Source organism: Alosa alosa, chromosome 12 (genome assembly GCF_017589495.1).
Source record: "Alosa alosa isolate M-15738 ecotype Scorff River chromosome 12, AALO_Geno_1.1, whole genome shotgun sequence".
NCBI classification, from domain to species: Eukaryota; Metazoa; Chordata; class Actinopteri; order Clupeiformes; family Clupeidae; genus Alosa; species Alosa alosa.
In genome coordinates, this window is record NC_063200.1 from 35314178 (window position 1) to 35337795 (window position 23618).

A 23618-nucleotide genomic window follows, 5' to 3' on the forward strand; every position below is an offset into this window, starting at 1 on the left:
TGTTAACTAACATTGCCGTCATCGTGAAGTGCTGTCTCGCTGTTATGGAAATACTATGCCGTTTAGGCTAAATAGCTAGAAAAATATATGTATCCAATAATATAATGTTTCTATACAAAATGTTATTTCACTCTGTTTTACGTGGTTAAGGCCACTGCACATCCAAATAACTGCCCTTCATGACCCACGGGCGTCACTCTCCATAGGATAACATGGCAAAACTCATTTTTCTAAAACTGCTTTTCCATGTCTCACCTGCAATACGTATAGGAGGCTAGAAACACAGGTATAGCCTAAGAATATATACTATTTTGATCCCGTGAGGAGAATATGTGTGCATGCACTTTATTTATGCACTTTGTGTGCATATGTGTGAAAGTAGGCTACTAGCCTACATGGGGTGGTCGGGAGGAGACATTCAGCAATGGGCTGTTTTGTATCCATTACAAACGAGCAACGTGAAAGTCTAGGATTGGGGAGAGCGCCTAGTATGCCTCTAGTGCATAAGCATGAAGTTGAACATTTAGATGAAAAACAACACTTTAATAATAGGCCTACAATAAATAAATAAACCGCTATGACGTTTAGGCTACTTTTGACCATCGCATTTATCGCCTGTAACTCCGTGATAAGGACCTAACAGCAAAGTATTTGGCTGAGCAACGTAGGTTAATATGTTCTATGTTTTGTCCATATGATATAGGCCTATGTCTAATCATTGTTGCACTCGAACACTCTGAATTATTGTTGCACTTGTTGCATTGTTTCATTCGTCCGTTCGTCGTTCTCTCTCCAAACTAACTTTTATTTTCAAAATGTTGAGTTTAATGTCGACACGTCGAGATTGAAGTCGATACGTAAAGATTAAAATTGATATTACATTTCAACTTTAGATTAAACTCGACATTTCGAGAATAGTCATGGCAAAAATATTTTTTCCTTCATGTGTGGCCCTAATACTCCGTCGTAGAAAGGAGATAAATATTTTTCGTTAGTTTTGGAAGTTTATTTTTACATAGCCTACAATGGCCAGTTCTTGAAAAACCCGAAATTACTACTTTTGAAACAATGAGTGAGCTGGCCGCGCATTTGTGTGGTTATATTGCTTCGGGGATCCGAAGCAACTTTCAGCCATAAGGCTACTTTGAGAACATTTCCTTATTCACCCGACACTGATATTCAAAATGTTGAAAACTATTTTGGCATAGCCTATAAGCAGTTTAATTAAATGTAATGTTAGTTGTAAATAAACGGGCTGGTGAGGCTTGGCCTCACAGATGCGCTCGTGCCTTAGATGGCAAGAAAAATCTTCACGATATAGGCCTATTAACTGACTGCCCGATTCACGCTGGCTGGGGGGCAGGGGGGGCCATCAGACATTTGTTCCCAGGGGTCTATGAAATGTTAATCCGGCCCTGCCCCCAACGAATCCCAACTTTCCACCTCTGGGACAGCTTAAAAGAAGTCGAGAGGACTCCTAACTCACTGAGACCTATTCACAAACCTATTTTCAAAGCGATGCTTTGAAATCCTATGCGGCTACAGGAGCTTCCAATCGCAAAGAAGCAATTTCGCATTGTAGGCATAACTAACATGCAATAACGCCACCAACAACAACCAAAACTAGGCTACTCATTGTCAACATGTAAATTAAATGTAACGTTATTGTGAATCAAATTAAAATGTTCTCCTCTTTGCAAACGTAGGCATAGGCATAGTGACAGATTAATTTAATAATGTTACAAAGATACTGCATCAATCCGTATGTTTCATTAGGCTACTAGGCTATTTGTTTTGCCTTACTCTTGATTCATTTAGGCTAGGCCTTTTTATTCAGTTATTCATCATCTTCCGTCCTCATGTAGCGCACGCAGACCTGTCACCTGTCACTCTTCATCGTAAGGGAGGTGTTTGGAATCATTCCCGCGTTACAATCATCAGCATGAGTAATGACATCATCCATAGCAACGAAGACTCACTCTTAGTTTAGGAGTTGTCATTTTTCCTTACTAATAGTAGGTCTGAAAGGCTTTGTGAATAACTTAATAAGAGAAACTCCTAGCTAAAATCTTTTATTGCTATTTAGGAGTACTCCTAGTGGTAAGATAAAAGGCTTTGTGAATATGGCCCCTGGTGTCTAACCCAATGCATAGCCCATTTACACAAAATAATGGTCAAATATTACTGATGATCATTGTTATTTAAGAACATGCAGTGCGCATAGGGCACCAAAAACATCTTGCTCGTAAAAAATCATCATACCGCATCTTGTGGCGGGTCTGTTATTTAGCCTACTTACTGTAGGCTGTGCAAACAACAGGCCTTTAGCCTATTTTTGGCAAGCCTGCATTCGAGGCAGGCCTTCTGTTGAAGAATTTTATATAAAGCCTGCGCTAACAGTAATCCTCCTACCCCTGCCACCACAGGTGTGGATAATGTGGCATGCTCACGCATTATGTCTCCTTCTTGTAAACTTGACTAGGCCTATAAGCGCAACCATTTACGTCTTCATAAAATAACAACTTGCCAGATATGCCTTTATATCTTTGGGCTTCATTCATCATTTTGTTCTTCCACTGGAAATGACTCTTCATTTGCTGCCTGCTGCATCCTTTCTATTATTGTTTAGACAGCGTTTGACGTCTTGAGTTAATGCATTAAACATTGTTTGCTGGTAACCCACCACAAATAGCCTACAGATTCTTGCGTGCGTACATTCTCTATTCTCTCCAAAATGTGCCCGTTCTATAGGCTGGCCAAGTGCGTAATTCAATTTGTTTATTGTACAGAAAAATACAAATAACCTGTCAAGCAGTCAATTGACTAGATTACAGTCAAGAAGTAGGGCATATTAATTTACGAAACCAAAACGTGGGTCACAGCTGTCTAAGCCTCTATTGCGTAGCCTGTTAAAAACGTCGCTAGATAGTATTATATCGCCAACAACATTGTTTTCTGCAGAAGCCTACCCTAGGCTACAGATTAATTCTGAACAGTTATTTCTCTACTGGCTCAATTATCAAAAGGTGCTTTCTCTTTGTCCTCAGCAAATGAAGCAGGTAGTTCCGTAGCCTATAGAGACTTTAGAATAAATTGGCGTTTGCGATTGATAACGTTGTGATAAGTAGGCTATAACAATAACTTTGCAAAGTTAACTTGAATGCATCAATTTTGTTGTAGTTGTTTGTTGTGTAGGCTACACCATGCCAGTTGTAGTCTGCATGAACAGTTCTTGCACAAGACACTGTTTTGATTTGCGTAGTTGCGTTACCCCCAACACTGACAATAACGTAGACAGCAAATTAAAATATTTTTTCGTTTTGTGGAGCGGCACCGGTAGGCTATCAAAAGCAGATTTCGATTTTCGTTACCACTGTGTAGCCAAGCCTTAAGCCATACCCAAGTAGCCTAAATCGAGGTAATGTTTAATTATGCATGATTTATTTTGTTATTGAATTAAGTGAGGGCTGGGATTCCTCTCGCAACAATTATGTTTAAAGGTAGCCTCCTGCTTTTTCAGAAGGGGCGGCAGGCAGGCTACTGACAGCGATGTACAGTGGCAGAGCAACGCACAGTGGCTGAAAGTGGTACTAAAGTTTCACGCAGCTTCACGCCGCGTAATGCGCGACTGAAGTGGCCATTTGAAAGTAATGCCCACTGTATGTAGCCTGTGATGAGGATAGGATATCCCTCATCTTTTTAGGACCTAAAACCCATGACTTCTGTTTTATCAAAAGCAGGAAATTGTTTGTCATCCATGTCTTTATGTTTCTTATACTTGTGTCAAGTTTGGCTAGAGGCGTTAATTCATCAGGTTTTTATAGAAAGGTATAGTTGTGTATCTGCATAAGAGTGGAAATGAATGACATGTTTCCTAATTTCAGAGCCTAGGGGAAGCATATAAAGAGAAAATAACAGGGGCCCTAGTACTGAGCCTTGAGGCACTCCATATTTTACCATAGTCTGGGTAGATGGTTTATTGTGGACCTGTACAAATTGTCGGCAGTTAGAAAGGTATGATCTAAACCAAGCGAGTACTGAGTCTTTAATGCTTATCAAATTTTCAAGCCTATGAAGTAGTATGTCGTGGTCTGGTGTCAAAGGCAGCGCTGAGGTCCAGGAGGACCAATATTGATATATATCCATTATCAGCAGCAATGAGGAGGTCATTAAAAACTTTAACTCTTTGCTATCTTAATTCAATGATCAAGATGTACAACCCCAACCGCCCACTGCGGTCTTCTGATAGTTTGTTATGTCAACCAGTCATAAGCCATAAACGCTTGGTCAAATTCAAGACTCTCTTCCTCAGTGGTTCCACGTTGGTGGAATGAGTTGCCCAGTGCTCTCCGTTCCTGTGATAGTTTTGGGTCTTTCAAGAGGGGTCTAAAGGCATATCTGTTCAACATGCACTTAGTTTATTAAGCGTTTCTTATGTGTTATGGTTTGTATATTATAGTATTTGTTTATTTCCATTAGGCTATTGATTGAATTGACATTGTTGTTCATTATTGCTATTATCCTTAATGTAGTCTTGCCAACTTTTTAAATTGTTTACTGTTAAGGCGAGACACTACAGGTGAATAGGGTAAAATGTTTAACAAGCAGATGTCACTATGAAACTTCCCCAGTTGATTACTTACATTAATATGAGAAAAAAATGTATTACAAGTTTTCTGTAATTTAATGTTGACATATGCAAATTATGCATTATCTAATTAAATATGGGCTAATTTGCATACATTTTAAGGCACGAAACCTGAGCATTGGATACAGCCAAGTTCAAAATTATGTTTTCATTGTGTTCAGATATTAGATGGGGAAAATTTTAGAGGGATTTATGAATATTTACTTTTGTCATCCTGTCAATCAAAATATGCTGCCAATAGCCCTAAAAAATCGATTTTTGCCATGTTTTTAGGAATAAAATGTCATGTAAGTCAGGCTAGGAATAATAGATCAACAAACCCCTCTGTAAAAATATTTTACATATAGTTAGGCATAAGTCTAGAAAGTTTGGTGTATGTAAGTGCTTCTGATGTGGAGTTTTCGTGCTCAGAGTGGGAGAGGAAACTCATTTTGAGAAAACATCCTTGAATGAGATTCCGTTCTCAGCCTAGACTCTCCTTTGAACTTCCGCGATTGGTTGCTGATACAAAGGAAGTGTCCATATATGGATCACATAGCGTGATACAGGAAAAACAGAGCTTTCCAATGGTACTACACATGATATGTTTTGGCTCACGGTCGCGGGAGTGCATGCAAGGTTAGAATGCTAACTTTTGCTGAATTTAAGAGAAATATACAGGCGCGAGTAGACACAATATAATGAAATAAACACAATATATAAAAATAAATGTGTAAATCGGACATTTTTGATGTAATAGTGTGATAGAATACATGCTAAGGTAACATACTAGCTCAAAATCTCGAAATTGACCAGTGCATGAAAAAACGATGTTTTCACCTGCCGTGTCTCGCCTTAAATTTAATTTGTATTGTTGTTATTTGTTTATCGCTTTGGACAAATACGTCTGCCAAATCCCATAACCATAACCAAATAGACTGATAACTGACATTAGTATATTATTACATTATCGGCTCCAGTTATTACATTATTAAAGTTTTTTTTTTTTTTCACCAAGCCAATAATGTAATAACCAGCCAATAACTTATTACATTGTTACATTTGCTTGCTTTCATGATGAGACATCTTAAATCAAGTCAAACTCTTATTAAATAAAGTCAAATGATTTTATGAGAAAACACTAGGTAAGTCCCTATATGGAAAATTAATACCAACTAGATTTTTGGATCTTGATATAAGATTACTGTAATTACACTTGGTTAGATTTTATTAGATAAGCAGTTTTTGCAGTGCAAGCATGTTTCACAGAAATGCTTCTTTTCATGTAGTGAAACTGTCACATGAGTGTCATTAGGTTTTCTTGCTGTTGTGCAGACCTGGAAGAAAACCGAAAGGCTTCCTGTCCTTCATGTCCAGTAAGAATGTGTCTGGGGTGACTGCTACAAGACCTACTCAAGTCAAATCTGCATCAAAGAGGATGTGCATAGCACCAAGGACCATATCCACAGCAACAGAACTAACTACAAGCAGTTCAACAAATGCAAATAATCTGACACCAAACAGATCTACTTGTGGCACTGGAAGAGCTGTACCAATCACCTCCTCCTGCCACATTCACTCCTTGGTAAGCAGTCAACGCAATAAAATATCTCAATCGACTTTATTTGCCTCAGCAAATAAAACAGTTTATTTTAATGTAATTGTTAACTTGAGTATTTGAAGTGTATTACATTTGAAATATTGATTCATAGTACCCTATTCATCACATACCCTTCACCATATCTCACAATTGACCTGTCGCTAAGCGCCACCCTTAGAACGCTAATGAGCCAATGACAGTCCAGCCTCAGCGGGACTCGGACATCAGCTCGGACAACTCCATAGGAAACAACAGGGAGGAGGCATAAAATGACAAATTAATGGTTATTTATGGAGTTTATTAACACATTGAGTGCCAAAAACATAATATTACGTTTTTAGCTTTTTTTTTAAATTACGAAACTAGACACTAACACACCTTATATGTGATTTTGGGAACTCTGTGATGAATGGAAATGAAATATATGACTATCGAAAACTCATGAAAACGCACAATCTGGACATTTTATCATAACTCGGTTGCCGCTTTGGGTCGAATCAGTGACTCATGCACGTCATCTCAAAACCAGGCCATTTTCGTGGGTCTATCACTAGGTGGCAGTCTCGCCAGGTCTCGCTGATCACTTCCCGGAAAGTTTACAGGCAACACTTAATATTTCATGAAAGACGTTATATCTCCATTTCTAGACAAAAACGGCGATTTTGATGAAAACTAGCCACTGTTTAGCTTGGGATTTCTCAGGAACAGAGGTGTGTAGAAATACACGGTTTGCACCCACTGAGAGCTTAGTCTCCTTTTAAACGACCCATTGTATGTGTTCATAGCTATAACACAGAATATGCTGTGGCTGTACAAAAATCCTCAACAATGGTCTAGATTGCTGGCACTCCGAAAACAGCTTGGCATTCAATGAGTTAACTAAAAAAAAAAACTAACATATCTTAGTATCAATCTTCCACTAGCTAGCTAGCTAGCATTAATGTCAGTGGTTTTTGCACGGTGATGTGCACGGCTACTCGCCACAACTGCTTATCACCTTGTATGTATTTGTATGTAACTTGTAAGTTTTGAATACACCCCTCCATAGCATAATTTAGTCCTTTTTGATAGCTTCAGGAGGAAAGTAAATCTTTTTTCGACCAAAACGTCCTCAAATCCTGCTTTCATATACTGTCAGCTGCCATTGTCCACAATGTATTTCTAATCAAGTCTGGTTTGTTTGTCCGAGTTTTCACATGGTAACAATGGGCGGCGGAGCTTAGCGACAGGTCAATTGGCATGGGGTACTTTTCATAAGATCATCTCTCAGTGCAAATCAAACCAGCTATTAGGCTAACTGAAATAAAACCATGCCAATCTCTAGGTATTGTGAAGGGTATGTGATGATGTGGGGCTATTTTAATTCCAAAGGCCATTTGGAACTTTATCAGGATGCATAGTATCCTGGACCCATGAAATAACTGGCCTTTAAAAATAAAAATCTGCCTTCCTCTATGAGAATTTATCATAGAGGTATGTATATTTATGAGCCCCTGTATTTTAAGGAAGAACATTTATTTATTTACAATACATTATTCATTCACAAATTGGTGTCATTAAAGGTTGGATATTAAGGCATTAAGATCAATTTCCAAAAGAAGATTGTTTATTCCTCTTTTTAGTCAACTTTAGCACGTGTATGTACAGGGTATGTAAACTTAAGAGCACAACTGTATTTTTCATTTTTGTAAACTTTACACAATGTACTAATAGGATCCGAGCGAGTGACTGTTTTGTATGTACGTCTACACTGGATCCGTTAAATATGCCCTTCTATTACGACATATTTTTCATTCAAAATAGTAGAGCAACACAAGCGACAGAAAGAAAATAGAAACGGGGCGTCCGACAAAAGTTTCCTCAAAATGTTGTGTTGCATCACGCTGCTGGTGTCGCTTGCAGTCAGGACACTCCAATAGAAAACTGTGTAATTGAATGGATTTTATCGCTAATGTTTGCTCACATCGCATTCTGTCAGGACATGCTGTTATACTTTCTGAGATATCAGCAAAAAACAAGCTTATTTTCCCCCATAGACATTGCATTGGCTTTATGATATCATAATTAAACTGACATCAACATCCATTCAACTATTAGGGCTGTAACGATATGCATATCGAAACCGAAATCGCAACACTCATATCCACAAACCTGTGCCACAGTGTGAGAAGGCAGAATCGTGACACACCCCTTCCAATGTTTCCCGCAGAGCTTTGCAGCATAGACGGCCACCTAAGCAGCAACACATGCCTTAACTACTGGTACATTGTCCAAAAATAACACACACACACACACACAACAAAATCAAGGTATGTATTGAACCGAAGGTCAAAAATCGTGATACAAATCGTGAGTTTGGTGTATCGTTACAGCCCTATCAACTATCTGCCTATCATTAGCATTTATTAAACTGTCTGCCTATCAACATTCATTAAACCATATGTCTATCAACATCCATTAAACTATCTGTCTATCAAATTCCTTCAGCAGCCATGTCCACTTCAATTCCTACCTAGCAACCTCCATAGCAACCATAATTACCCTAACAACAACCTAGTAACCATTATCATAATGTCAACCTAGCAACCACCACAGGAACAGATAGATAGATAGATAGATAGATAGATAGATAGATAGATAGATAGATAGATAGATAGATAGATAGATAGATAGATAGATACTTTATTGATCCCCAAGGGGAAATTCAAGGTCTCAGTAGCATACAGACATCACACACAACATTCACTAACAGCAGAAAAAGTAATTAAAAATATATAATATAAAAAACACAACTAAGCAATAAGGACAGTAGAAGATAAAGAATATAAATTATACTAAATTAGACTAAATCTAAATCAAGTCTAAAACAGTATCCTAATAGTGGCTGATTTAAGCATTAGGCACTTGTAATGACTGAGGTAGGGGTTATGCATATGTGCTAATACAGCATGCTAACAGTGAAGCAGTAAGACAGTGGTAAAAAGTGGCTAGTGGACAGACGGTACACAAACATGGAGAGGGTGGAGAGGCAGACAGACTATGCGGAGAAGTCTATCTCTCCTCTTCATTGTACAGTTCAATGGCCCTGGAGACAAATGACTTCCTCAGTCTGTCTGTTGTGCAAGGCAGTGAGCGAAATCTCCAGCTGATCAGGCTCTTCTGCTTTGTTATAGTGCTGTGGAGTGGATGACAGTCATTGTCCAAAATGTTGATCAGTTTGTTCAGGGTCCTTTTGTTAGATGTTGAAGTGATGCACTCCAGTTCAGCTCCCACTACAGAGCCAGCTTTCCTTACCAACATGATTATCTTAGCAATCAGCATAGCAACCACTTTATTTACCATATCAACCACCATATCTACCCTAGCAACCACCATATCTACCCTAGCAACATCATAACAACCATCTCAATTACCCTATCATCAACCTACCAACCACTTTGATATTGTCAACCAACATGATTACCAAAGAAACCAACATGCCTAACCTAGCAACAACCTAACAACCATCTCAACTACCTTAGCAATAACCTAGCAACTCATTCTATATTATCAAGTAACATGATTATCCTAGCAACCAGCATAGCAACTGCTTTATTTAGCATACCAACCATTATTTTTACCCAAACAACACCATAACAACCATCTCAGTTACCTTTGCAACAACCTGAAAACCATTACCATATCAATGGCTATGTTTAGCGAAGCAATCACCAAATCTACCAAAGCAACAACCTAGCAACCATTTCAATTACCCTAGCAACAACCTAACAACCACCAACATAATGTCAACATGGCAGCCACCACAGCAACTAACATGATTACCATAGCAATCAGCATAGCAACCACTATGTTTAGCATAGCAAACTACATATTTACCATAACAACAACCTAGCAACCATCTCAATTACCCTAGCAACAACCTAGCAACTATTGCCATTAGATTAGATTAGATTAAACTTTGTCATTGTACTGGGTACAAGTACAGAGATAATGAAATGCAGTTTGTATCTAACCAGAAGTGCAAAAAACAGTGCAACAACCTAGCAACCACCCTAGCAAAAACATGATTATCCTAGCAACCAACATAGCAACCACTTTATTTAGCATAGCAATCACCATGTCTGCCCAAACAACACCATAACAACCATTTTTAATAAACTGGTGCTGTTTTAAACATCATTGCTGGTTAAAAATTTTGGGAAGCGTTTCGCTCACTGCCCTTAGCTAATCCACTGTTTGCGATTTGGGGCTATAGCGTATACCGGGGCAAGCTTTGTACTGTAGTGGTTAATCAACGAAAAATATTGTCTCCATGGCTTATTTGATGTGTTTTAATGCAAAAAAAGTCCCTGGGGGGTCATTCCAAGTAAAAACAGCCAAAATCAGGGTATCATGTGCATGGTACCTCTCAGATTTTGCTGAAAAGTGGTGAAAATTCCTTGAATTTTCCCTTGAGGATCAATAAAGTATCTATCTATCTATCTATCTATCCATCTAAAATATGCCTTATGTTATCAAACGAGGGAATCTGAAGTTTCAGGTCAATATCTCAAACGGTTTCCCCGTGGCGTCCATTTGAATTTTGGGTGCCATGGCCCGTAATTGACACATTGGAATTTCACATTTCATCTTTTGCCATTTTTGGAAGCCCATAACGTCTGTTCTAATAGTGGTAGAAGGCTGGAAACTGGTGTGGTAGTTCATTGTAGCCTGTACTACACAATTCTGGAGGAATGGAGGTCATGAAAGAGACCCGCCATCAAACTTTTAAAGAACTGAATAACAAGAATGTTACATAGTGTAAGAGTTTTTCCTTGCTGCTGTCACTCTCCAAATAAAATTTAATTGAAAATTGAATTGAATAGTGTCTTTAACTATTATCCAAGAAATTGTGGAAGCAAGGTTCCCACATATAACAAATAATCCTGTTTAGAATAAATATGATCATTAATTGTGGTGCTAAGGCCACCCAAAAAGTGAAAAATCACACATGCATTTTTTAGGACTTTGGTGAATAAGTAACAGTAAGTAATGTTGATTCTACCTCCAGAATTGTGTAGTACAGGCTACAATGAACTACCACACCAGTTTCCAGCCTTCTACCACTATTAGAACAGACGTTATGGGCTTCCAAAAATGGCAAAAGATGAAATGTGACATTTTAATGTGTCAATTACGGCCATGGCACCCAAAATTCAAATGGACGCCACGGGCAAACCGTTTGAGATATTGACCTGAAACTTCAGATTCCCTCGTTTGGTAACATAAGGCATATTTTCACTGCTTTTCAGCAAAATCTGAGAGTCAATTTACAAAAGATATGGATGAATGCAATGCAATCAAGTATTTTGGGCATATGGAGGCACGGAGTGAATGGCTGCAAGCCAAGGCGATAACAAAGGCAGCCAATGAGGGCCCGTCGGTAATTGTAAAGCAATTTACAAAAGATTCACTGAACAAAAATGATGATGTGGTACATGAAAACTTATCTAAAAATGTGGAGAATGCAATGCAATCAAGCATTTTGGGCATGTGGAGGCACGGAGTAAATGGCTGCAAGCTGAGGCGAGCCAGGCGATAACGAAGGCAGCCAACGATGGCCTGATGTAATTGTAAAGCAATTTACAAAAGATTCACTGAACATAAATTATGATGTGGGTCATTCCGTGTCAAATCACCCAGTGGCTGGCAGGTCACCCTCTCCCAAAAAATCTGAAAAAAAATCACAGGTGTTTGTAGACCAAACCTATGCATACATCTTAAATAGTATATCTGTATCACTAATGGTTCCAAAACTACAGCCCTTTGAAGTTTCAAGTCATTTTAAGCATCATGGTGAACAATCCTTTTTGTTCAACTTCCAACATTATTGGCTCTTTTGGTATTTCACACACATTAGTGAAACTATGTGGATAGAAGTTCATTTTCCTGTTGAATTAAACAATCCGATCAAATCAGGTGTATCTTCTGTAATTCCCCCTCTGCAAAGTTCTGAAAATGGCTATACATTTATTATGTGAAAAAACATCACCACCTTTGAGAGCTTCTCATTCAAAAAGTATGTGACACAAATTCATCAGATTTTTTTCCCACTCATGTATGGATTATAAAGTCATGTCCATGCATTAACTTTGGTCAGAGCATTTTTATTAAAGGAGAATTCCGGTGTGATATTGACCTAAAGTGTATTGAAACATGATACCGAGTGTGAACGTATGTCTCATAGCCCATCTCGGCTTGTCCCCTGCACTCCAAAATCTGGCTAGTTAGCCGATGCTACCAACATTTTTTTTCAATAGTGGTGCTTCGGCATCGGGCTAGCCATTCAAATAAATCACTGTTTTACACCCATTTACGAGGCTCAATGTATCTCCACACTTCATTGGTAGACTTCCGAGGGTCCTGACATTTAAAACGAGACATTGAGAACTTTGAAAAAGCACTGGTAGTTTGCTTACAAGACGATTTATACAGACAGTATCTTCACGAAGTTTAGCGTTTGCAGCCATCTTGAATTTAGTCGCGATAAGTCGAAAGCAACGAGTAAGAATGAACAGGTATGATAAGGGATCAGATTCCAAAAATAATTCAGTGGAAATGCATGGATTCCAGTTTCTTCCAGTAGCAGCAACTGGAATCCATGCATTTCCATGCATATCGGCGCAGTGTATGATTTCCAGCCGTCTTATTTGCTATTGTGGAACTATTCACAACCGCTCAATATTTGAACCTGAAGCATAGACGGTGGCGCAGCTATCAACGTGCAATGAGTCTTCCAACAGAAATCAATGGGATTTTACAAAATGCCAAATAAAACACGACAGAAACTGTATTTTGCTACGCTACTTGTTTTGGAACATCAACGAACACCAATAACCAGTTGCACAGTGAAAACGAACGTTAAGGGTTGTTTTAGGACATGTTTGAGTAGCCTACTACAGTATGCCCATTGCCAGCCACCCTGAGAAGTCAAAGGCGATTCAAAATGAGTCAGAAAAGTCGAGACAGGACCAATCGTCAAAATGTCGGTGTCCACCACTCTAGTTCATCCAAAACAAACCAGAAAAGGGCCTTAAAGTGCTAAAAAACTGAATTTTCCTTTAATTTTTCCTTTAATTATAACAACCAAAGTTAATGCATGGACAGGACCTTATAATACATATATGAGTAGGAAAAAAATCTGATGAAATTTGTGTCATATACTTTTTGAATGAGAAGCCCTCAAAGGTGATGATGTTTTTTCACATTATGAATTTATAGCCATTTTCAGAGCTTTCCAGAGGGAAAAGTACACAAGATACATCTGATCCGATTGGATTTTTTAATTCAACAGGAAAATGTACTTCTATTCACATAGTTTCACTAATGTGTGTGAAATGCCAAAAGAGCCAAAAATGTTGGAAGTTGAACAAAAAGGATTGTTCACCACAATGCTTAAAATGACTTGAAGTTTCAAAGGGCTGTAGTTTTGCAACGATTAGTTATACAGATATACAATTTAAGATCTATGCATGGATTTTGTCTACAAACACCTGTGATTTTTTTTTCAGAGGGTCACCTGCCAAATTGTGCTGAAATTGGGTGATTTCACACGGAATGACCCATGTGGTACATGAAAATGTAGCTAAAAATGTGGACAATGCAATCAAGCATTTTGGGTAATGTCAACGCGCAAGCCAGCAGCAGAGCAAATGTTTGGAAAGAAAAAAAAGATGCGTGTTAAAATGCGTAAAATGCGTGAAAAATTTTGTTTGGTCCCCGGGGGCCACTCCCCCTCCGCGCTGGGCCCCCCGAAACCCAAAAAATGCAGTTTTTCCTAAATAACTACCTGAACCGTGGCACCGAGGATGAAGACATTTGTATTGTATGTTGGTCTCAAGGGCCCACATCAACCTAGCCCATAATCACTTATTTGTGATTTACACCCCGGTAAAAAAAATGAAAATGCAATATCATTCTGCTTTAATCGCCCCTCTCTTCAGTTAAGATGTTCAGAACTGCATCAAATTTTATGTGTATGATTAACCTGGCATTCTCTGGGGGGATGCCAAGTTTCGTAGAATTTCATCCATTGGAGGGGGGTCTAAAAAAATGTAAGTTATGTGTACATTTAGTGACTACACTCATTGGCCTGTAGATGGTGGTCAGTGTTTCCCCTATAAGGTATTCATCAGCGGCACTCCTGGAATTCAAGCGCCACTGCAAAAAAAAAGTTGGCTAATTAAAAAAAAAAAAAAATGCAAGTGAACTTTAGGAACAGCTGCCGTTCGTTCAGGTTTCATGTCAACAAATAATAGTAGGCTAACGTTGAAGGCGCAGTCAGGGATTCCACAGGAGATCACGCTTGTTTGTGTTTAAGTTTATTAGCAGATGCAATTTTGTGCAAAAAAACGTAGCCTACATTATGTTTAACAAGGAACCAAATTAAACACGCCAGCAAGATAGCTCGCCCCTACCTTCAGTAGCCTATTCCCAGATAAATTCCACGCATTGTTTTGTTTTTGTTTGTGATACAGGCAATGCTTTCAAGCCCTGTGTTGCTAACATACCTAGGCTGTGAAACTAAGGTCTAGCTCGGGGGTCGGCAACCCGCGGCTCCGGAGCCGCATGCGGCTCTTTGATCCCTCTGATGCGGCTCAGCTTTTGAAAATAATTAATGAGTATTTAATTAAAATGTATTTTATTTTAGTTTATTTTCAAAATGTGATATTGTAGGTCTATCTGAGTAATTTAGCCTATATAACTTTCCACCTCACTTGACTCCGTAACCGTAGCCTGCACAATATTGCATGTGAGAAATCTCTCACATATGAAAAATATAAAGACAAACCTGCGCTCACGTTTAAGGGTAGAGGTAATTTAAGCAAAAACTGTCACATCCATAACGCCAACACAATGCCATGGTATTTAGTTGCCGTTATGGATATGACAGTTTTGAGTGGAGTTGCCCTTAAATGGTGACGGCCTCAATTCTTGCATGAAACTTCACCTCACTGAATATGAGCCAGCCAGACTCCAAGGCCATCACCAAATCTAATATCTGGTATGCCTAATGTTCAATTTCGCCAATGACATGTCAACGAAAATTAAGTGTTGAGGTTTTGTTAACTATGATGTTACTTTGCATACCAAAGGACACTGGAAAAATAGGGGGTGGTGTTTAGCCTACAGTACATGGGAAGCCTAAGGCCTATACTTCTGTCATTCCACTTTACATTTCAAGTTACTTGCACATTAGGCCTACTTTTAAAACGAGTAGATAATGTATTTAAAAATCCTCTGTTGAATGAAAGTAACTATGTTAAATATCCAAACTTTTTTTTGTAACCGTCTTTATGTGGCTCTTCTGAGATTTAAAAAAAAAATGGTAAAAGTGGCTCTCCAGGCAAAAAAGGTTGCCGACCCCTGGTCTAGCTAGTCTATTGGTGGGTTTAATTGAATTTGAGTAATAGGATACGCAACCATTTACATCTGAGATAGTTTGTAATTACTGTAGAGCTCACCAAAATTATATATGATACAAGACACTTATCTGCTATAATCCAAGATAGATTTTCTTCGAGTTTTTGACCATTTATTTTACCAAATGACATGGGAAGCATAATTCATTTCATCCACATATTCTTATGCACCATGCACAACAACGCTACTAAGTTAGCTTAAAACCATGAGAATCAAGCAAGCGTCACGGACCGTCACGGCATTAAAGTGACAGGTACTCAATTCGACTTGCACAGCACCAATACAGTGTAATGACATGAAAGAGAAGTCTATATAGTTTATACAGTGCTGTGCAAAAGTTAAAACACCCATGCTGAAATTGACTAAAGGGAGGAATAAAAAACATATTTTGCCTTTTGTCTTAATGCCTTAATTAAAAAAAAATAGGACATCAATTATTTTTTAACGCATCATCGTAAATAAATAAATGCTATTATATATAAATGTCTTAACTTATGCACAGCACTGTATATTCTAAATAGTAATAGTTTGTATAGTGGCCTACAGTGTACAGTTGTACAGTGGCTAATACTAATAATGTAAATGAAAAAGGTGAAAGAAAAACATGAATAATCCTGTTCAAGTACTGCAATAATCATGCTTTGTGTAAATGCTTGTGTTAATGGTTATGTCATAATTTGTAACTCAATCAATTTAAGGAGTCATTTTTTAGGGGCTTCCTACGATCAACAGCACCGCTGCTGGAAAAAATTCTAGGGGAAACACTGCTGGTGCACACCTATACACAAGCACACACACACACAGGCACGCACATACTATCGGTATCGGCAATTAGAACGGCCGATAAATAATTACAAATTCAGTAGGATTAAAGGAAAACCAAATATTCATCATCATCATCATCATCATGGCTGCATTTCCAGACGTAATTTTGTTGGAAGTTAATCTAACGTGTGTTGGAAAAACAATGGACGCTTCCTACAAGGACTGTAGTTTACCGCAGAGAACGTCTAATAGGATAGACGATTTTCACATGAAATGTAATTCCCATTTCTTCTTGAAGCCGAAATAAATCTGAGTGTTTATCGGACATGCTTGGTTTTTATTGCAGGTACGTTAATCTTATAATATCAATAGCTATAGGACCTAGGTACAATAATGTTACCGTTAGCATTGGTTGAGTGATGGAGGCCAATTTGATTGCATTTGTAGAAAACTATGCGGTTATACCAAGCAAATGATAGCAGCACTAATTGTATCTTTCGACTGTCATCTCATTTGCTTATGACCATAACCTAGGCTACTAACAGGAGCTAAGTGAGTTAGCCACAACACGCTCGTTAAACTCGTGATGGTTTTTAATGGAAAATATATAGGCTACCTGAAAGATAACCTGTCTATGATGCATCCTAAACACCGGGCTGGGACATTTCTGCTCAAAGTCTCAAAAAGCATCTGAGTCAACGTTCATTCCCAAACACCCATATAGGCTACTTCAATCCTCTATTTTCAAAGGTGATTCAAGTAAGGATCGAGCATGGCCCAAAGTAATGTAACTAGGACTGAAACTACATAAATTCGTCAAAGTGAATAATTTTTGTCAACTCGCCGCAATGTAGATTTATTAACGCACCCGTGATCTACATCTCCATTTAAACCAAATGTTTAGAGCGCACGTTGAGAGATGTATCCAGGGCAGGGCTGTACCTACACATATTTGTTGCACGTGCTACAAAAATCATTCTTTTCGATGGATGATATAGTATCTAGTGATTTGCACCACTGGGTAAAACTACATTTTGTTTTAGACTACTGGTATTTAATTTGTGCATTGACAATAAAGCTGAATATCATATGAACTAGATGACTAAACTTATGCATATGTAGAAGAAGAAACATTCACAAAAATCCATGACACGACCTCTCTTCTTGATAGCCGTTGAAAACTGCATGGAACTGACAGGGATTGTTATGTTTAATAATAATAATAAATAAATAAATAAATACATACATACATACATACATACATACATACATACATTATGCTGCTACCTTCTGCTTTTCCCAAATACAATGTAGCCTACAGGTGTACCTTTCATCAGTCCAGTTGCAATGGATGGACTGTGATGAACTGCCCTACTTGTGATTGTTTAGAGATTTTAAAAGTTTTATTTTAAAGCTTTTTCTGCGGTTCGGGGCCCAGCCGGGGAGGGCCCGGGGGATCTAAAACAATTTTTTCAGTAAAAGTCTAGTGGGGCTACATACCCACCAAATTTCATGTGCCCCGGTTGTTCGGTGTCCCGGTATCGATTGACCAAAAATTCAGGAAGTAGATGACTGGGAAAAAAAAAAAAAAAAAAAAACTTTGACAATCCCTATATGACCTTAGCTTAGCTTAGCGGTCATAATAATCTATGGCTGTGAGTTTTGTTTTCAAATGTTTTCATGCATGTCTGGGTAACGGGTGAGGAATGTTTAGGAGACAGACTATCGTAAATCCTCAAATTATGGCTAGGGTCTTTTATTTACTTAGGCTAAGCACAGTACCTTTATTTGGGGCAGGCCTGTATTCGAAGCAGGCCTTTATATCTTACGTGGTGCGTTTTATTGTGAGACATGTGTTTTGTTTGGAGCGGCATACCAGGCTATCAAAAGCAGAAGATGTTCGGTTTGGTTTGGGATTTAATTTACTGTTTAATTATATTGTTAAATGTTGGGACTGATTGCCACTGCTAAGTTTCATGTAGTTGAAAGAGTGTTGGGATTTCCACCTGCTTATTGCGAGACAAGGCATCATGGAATTTGCGCTTTGCTGTAATGGAAATCTTATTGCGTATAGCCAAATAGGTCTATCATAGCCTAAATTGAGTTATTTTTTTTTAAATTATGCATGATTTACTTTTTTATAAAATTTGTAAGCTGGAATTCCACGTAGCAACAATTGTGTTTAAATGTAGGCTACTGCTTCAGCATCTGGCTCAGAAGGGGGCGGCAAGTGACTGGTAGCTTGAGAGCAACCCATGGTGTAGGACAACGATCGTCCAACAATATCAAATATTAAGAAGAGCTCTTTTATGAGTTAAACAATGTAGATTATTATTACCGGCCTTTATTTGTCCTAATCTGAGGCCCAGCTATAAATAGAATCCCTGCCATAATTTGAGGATTTAGGTATGCACGCGTGTTTCAGGCATAGTGCAAGCACTAATCTCTGACTGAAAGTGTGCACTTACATAACAATATTTAATACATTTCCCGGGGGTGACACCCCAAAACCCACCAAAAACATGTCTGACTTGTCGCAAGCCAACGATCTCATTCCACAAGCCTAGAGCGCTCTTTTTCGGCTGTAGGTGGTAATGTTTCATGTAGGGTTCATGTCAGTTAATATGAATTAACATTTAAAAACATGTTCAATTATATATTTTTTCATATATAAGTCGCACCGGACTATAAGTCGCAGGATCAGCCAAACTATGAAAAAAGTGTGATTTATAGTCCGGAAAATATGGTATTTATAATATTCATTGTTCACCGGCACACAACATTGCACATACATTATATTAGTTTATGTTTCCATTTAGAAAGCAGAACATCTGCTTGCCATTTACAGAACCAACTAAAAGAATAACAGCATCTCCTTTAAACTAAGGCCTTCCATTCAAATAGATTGTCAACAAAATACAGTATCATATTGTAGGCATATAGTAAGATTATATTCCAATGGCCTCTTCCTTCTTTTTATTAGTATTTTTGCAGGGTACAATTTGACTTGAACCGCTTAACGTAGAAACTTGGTTAAAATGTTGATGCGTAGATCTTCAACGAATACATTTCTGCTATAGACTTAACATTTGCCATTGACACCACAGTAGATAGATAGATAGGTACAGTGGGTAGTAGTTAAGAATGGACACTTAATTCACGATCAAGGTGATTCATGCAGCTGGGTGAAATGTAAGTACAACTGCAGCCGCCTGGGGGCAGCATAAGTCCGCTGTGATTTGCCGAGTTTTCAGTGTGTTGTTTCTCTGCGTTTTTAGCAGCCCCTGCAACATGCTAGTTCACTGTAGCCTATAAGCTTTGTACATAATGTCAAACATAGTTTTGGATTCAGTGGCAAGATTTCTTGATTTGTACAGTGCCTGTCTCTCAGTAATGTTTTAAAATGAGAGCTTCGTCATAAAAACACATCGTATCGTAACGTATCGTGAGAAGTTCACTTGCTAACAGAACATAAATATGCTGCCCAGAAACCTCGTGAATAGTTCTGATTTTTGTACTACACTAACGAGGTTGAAATATAGCCTTTGCCTACAGCGTCTCCTTAACAGTAATGTTAACAAAATGACAGCATTCATATGGGAATTCGGTCACTCAAGGCTGTGCCACAGCAACCAGTGTAGGCTACAGTCCTACCCAATAGGCCTACTCAAAGCAGTTAGCGTTGTCTGATGGTCTAGTGGGTTAATGCACGAATTTCCAGAACAGGTCTGCAACTTTCAGGCAGATCCGAGTTCGAATCCAGGCAGGAGTAATGAATGAGGCAACGTTTTTCCTTTAGAAATCTTTTTATTGAATCGAAGTTGTAGCCTACTACAGACATTTGATGAGGTGTTCTGAATAGGCTTAGGCTGGGTGTAGGCTACTTTGAAACTTCTGCGGGGTAACGGGAGCATTTGTTTTTAAAACATAATTGCATCTTTCCATTCCAACCATTATTACCTATTGTTATCTTTTTTTGCAAGGTGTTGCTCCTGGCAAGACTTGTTTATAAGACGTTTGGTGATTAATTGATAGCTGTTTTGGGACACGTTAAATGTTCTTTGAGCGCATACGGGGAGTAAAACAACTTGTTGCCATTTTGAGGACATAGGCCTAAGCTATGCTAAGCTTTTTCACGTTAAGGTGGTATTTGTTGTTACATTAGCTTCAGAAACACCGCTTCAGAAAGCTGCAGGGGAGCGCGGGGCACAAAGTAGGCCAACGCGGGGTTAAATGTAACATGGACTTTTTACCTAGTTGCAGAGGGTTTATCGGGGCATGCTATTTGTCAGTTAACCACATTACTATGAGACGGTGTTCCACAAATTTTCAGTCAGTATGGACGTGTTTTCACGTAGATACAGCAAAACGTCTTTTGAAGGCATCAAAGTAAATGGGTGGTAGGCTATTTGTCTTTCGATTACGGAGTTGTGGCTCACTGACTCTTGTCTTGTATCATCTAATAATCGTCTTGTAGGCTAAAAATGAACACCGTTTTGAAACATGTAGTCAACACATAGCAGGAGCTATCTTATAGCGCTGTTAGCCTACAACTGTACAATGATGTTGCAATACAACAATATGCGCGTGTTAGTTTTGTGATGTTTTGCACTTTTGCCTCATGTATTTTCAGGTTTGAGGGCTTTTCTTGGCAAGATTGACCTTGGTTAGACTCTGCTTCCATTGACGCATATGTTATTTCTCCGTATGGAAAATAAAGTCAATTTTCGACACATGCTGTTATTAGTTCATGAGTTATGTATCAAACAGTCCTAATAGATCCTATCATACACAATCAGATACATGTATTGAATTAATTGAATTAAAAACAGCCTTTTGCATTTTTTACATTTCACCTATCGCCACTCTCAGTGGAATTGTACAAGAACAGTAGGTCCTACAAACCAACTTCCAGTGCACATTTGGAACAGAGATGTGTATGTTGTTTGTTAAAACTAGAGAAACTCATGATTTTAGAAATATTTAGCCAAAGCCAAAAAGTGTTACTTTGTGAAAGGGGTGGGGGAGGGGGGCTTAACGTGAAAAAGCTTAAATGTACCAAAACGGCAACAAGTCGTTTTACTACCCGCAGGTCTTCATAATGGTAGGCTACAGGAAGTGGGGGGGAGGGTAAGATGGGATGACCAGAGTCGTCTTCGCTGGAGCTGGGCTATGGACGGACTAAGCCTATGTGCAGAGTTCCTGACACTAGAAAAAGTGTGTGGTCCACCATGAAAGCCTTATCCCTCACCCGCGTATCCTAAATGGAAAAAAAACTATACCATTATGTCATTATAAGACTTAGTTTTCTGTCCTTGTCTTAGCCAATTTTATGGAAACGATTGGGAAGAACATTTGTGCTATTCAGAAAGCATATATTCTATTGTCTTTCCAGGCGCACACAGCTCGTTACCATATAGCCTATCAACTGCCTAAACAGATGCTCTTGGGTTTGGCCTCGCAGCGAACTCAACCCTCTTGTTGCTTGCAGTTTGTTAAATAAAGCGATGCAGATTACATTATTTATTTCTGATTAATTGTGTCTTTTGCAACAAATGCTTGTTAGGCTGGGCTACTGTCAATATCCTTGTACAGGTAAATATTCAACAATTGCTGGTGCACAGGCTATAATCAATTAGCTAAATCATTTGTCCAGCTGTTTAAACATTTGTTCGTGCTACATTCAAACACAAAAAGTGCTTTGATATATTTTTCGTTGTCGTTTGAACGTCGGCAAGCAGGCATGTTGCGGCTGCAATTTAAGTGAAATTTCTACAATATCCCAACCTATCCCACTCTGATATTTAGAGTTGTTTCGTTAAGATAAAATTCTGTGTTCGGCAAAGGCTGTTTTTTGCCTTTTTTATTCATGCCCTTTACAACTATGCTTATCCGCCCTGGCAAACTTCGACCACTGGATGATACAGCTTTTATTACACAACTGAGAAATAGGCGATTGGGCTCGTCCTTTACAGCAACAGGACACAATATCCCTCCCACTGTAGCCTCCCGCCACTTGTTGCCTTCATTTTTCTTTTCAAATTTGTGATATCACTCAAGTCTTGCTTTAGTTCATTACCAAGTTACTACCAGAAGCCAAAAATCTGACTCTCACTAGCTCAAAAATGCCGTCATGTAGGCTACTTTCTAAATATTCAACAATCGGAAGCAGCTGCAATTGTAACAGGACATTTTGAAAGAGACCTTTATGGAAGCGCTACCCAGCTTGCGCACCCTCCTTCACAATGTTGAATGGTGACACGCACACAACTTGCAACTTGCGAGTTGCGTTCCTTCTGTAATTAATTATAGGCCTACTAGATGCTCTTCTTCACACTGAAAACAGTGGCAGTCCTAGCTTGTAGCCTATAGCCTAACATATTTTTTTGGAATCAATTTGTGGTGTGATTTACATCAGATTAGTCATTAGCTAGTTAGTTCCCACTCAGTAGTAAGGTAACAAACAGCCTACTCCGATGAATTCTATTTTTTTGCCAATATTCTTGTCACCCTCCCAGAATTCTGAATATCTTTGCTCACACACTGTAGGAACTGTAACGTGATTAATGACACGTTACACCCAACTCTGCTCAGCTACTACTAGAGAAAGAATCTCCCGTGTGTAAGTTTACTCCAAGTTGGCCTACCCTATAAACTGCATGACAGTAGGCTATTTCTATTTATCTATAAAATTACCACATGCGTTTGTTCAACTTTATGAAGCAGAATTACGCAGGCTATTTGGACATTTTGTTTGTGCAAGAAAGAGAAAATACAGCGCACACGATTTTGGGCTGCACTTTGAAACTCGTTCCGGCGCCCCTGCCTTGTTGCCTTTATGATTTCTTTATAACTTTCTTATAATAAATAGGAAATGCAAATAATGACATGCCCAACCCTGGAACTGACTGACTCTCTGTCTCGCTCGTGTGTGCGCGCGCTCTAAGCAGCCTACGTTTCAAATTATGGTAGCCTAAGGTAACGTTCCAGTTAGATCTGCTGCATGAAGGAGAGTGACAGGAAACCCATGTCCTGCTTTTATATATGATAAATAGGTCTATCTCTTCTCACAGTTCCAATGCATGATCCGAATAATGGTTTCATATTTGTTAGTCAACTTTGCAAAATACATTAGGGGCTACACTCGAAACATTCGGGGCTGAA

At 38.7% G+C, this 23618-nt stretch overlaps 1 protein-coding gene across 1 annotated transcript in view; it reads left to right on the top strand.

Moving 5' to 3' along the window:
- LOC125304165 overlaps positions 1-23618 on the top strand; it is a 63660-nt gene that overhangs the window by 35123 nt on the left and 4919 nt on the right. Inside the window, exon 9 of the mRNA XM_048258233.1 lies at positions 5963-6212. Coding sequence (XP_048114190.1) covers positions 5963-6212 — 250 coding nt within the window. The remainder of the gene's footprint in view (positions 1-5962; positions 6213-23618) is intronic.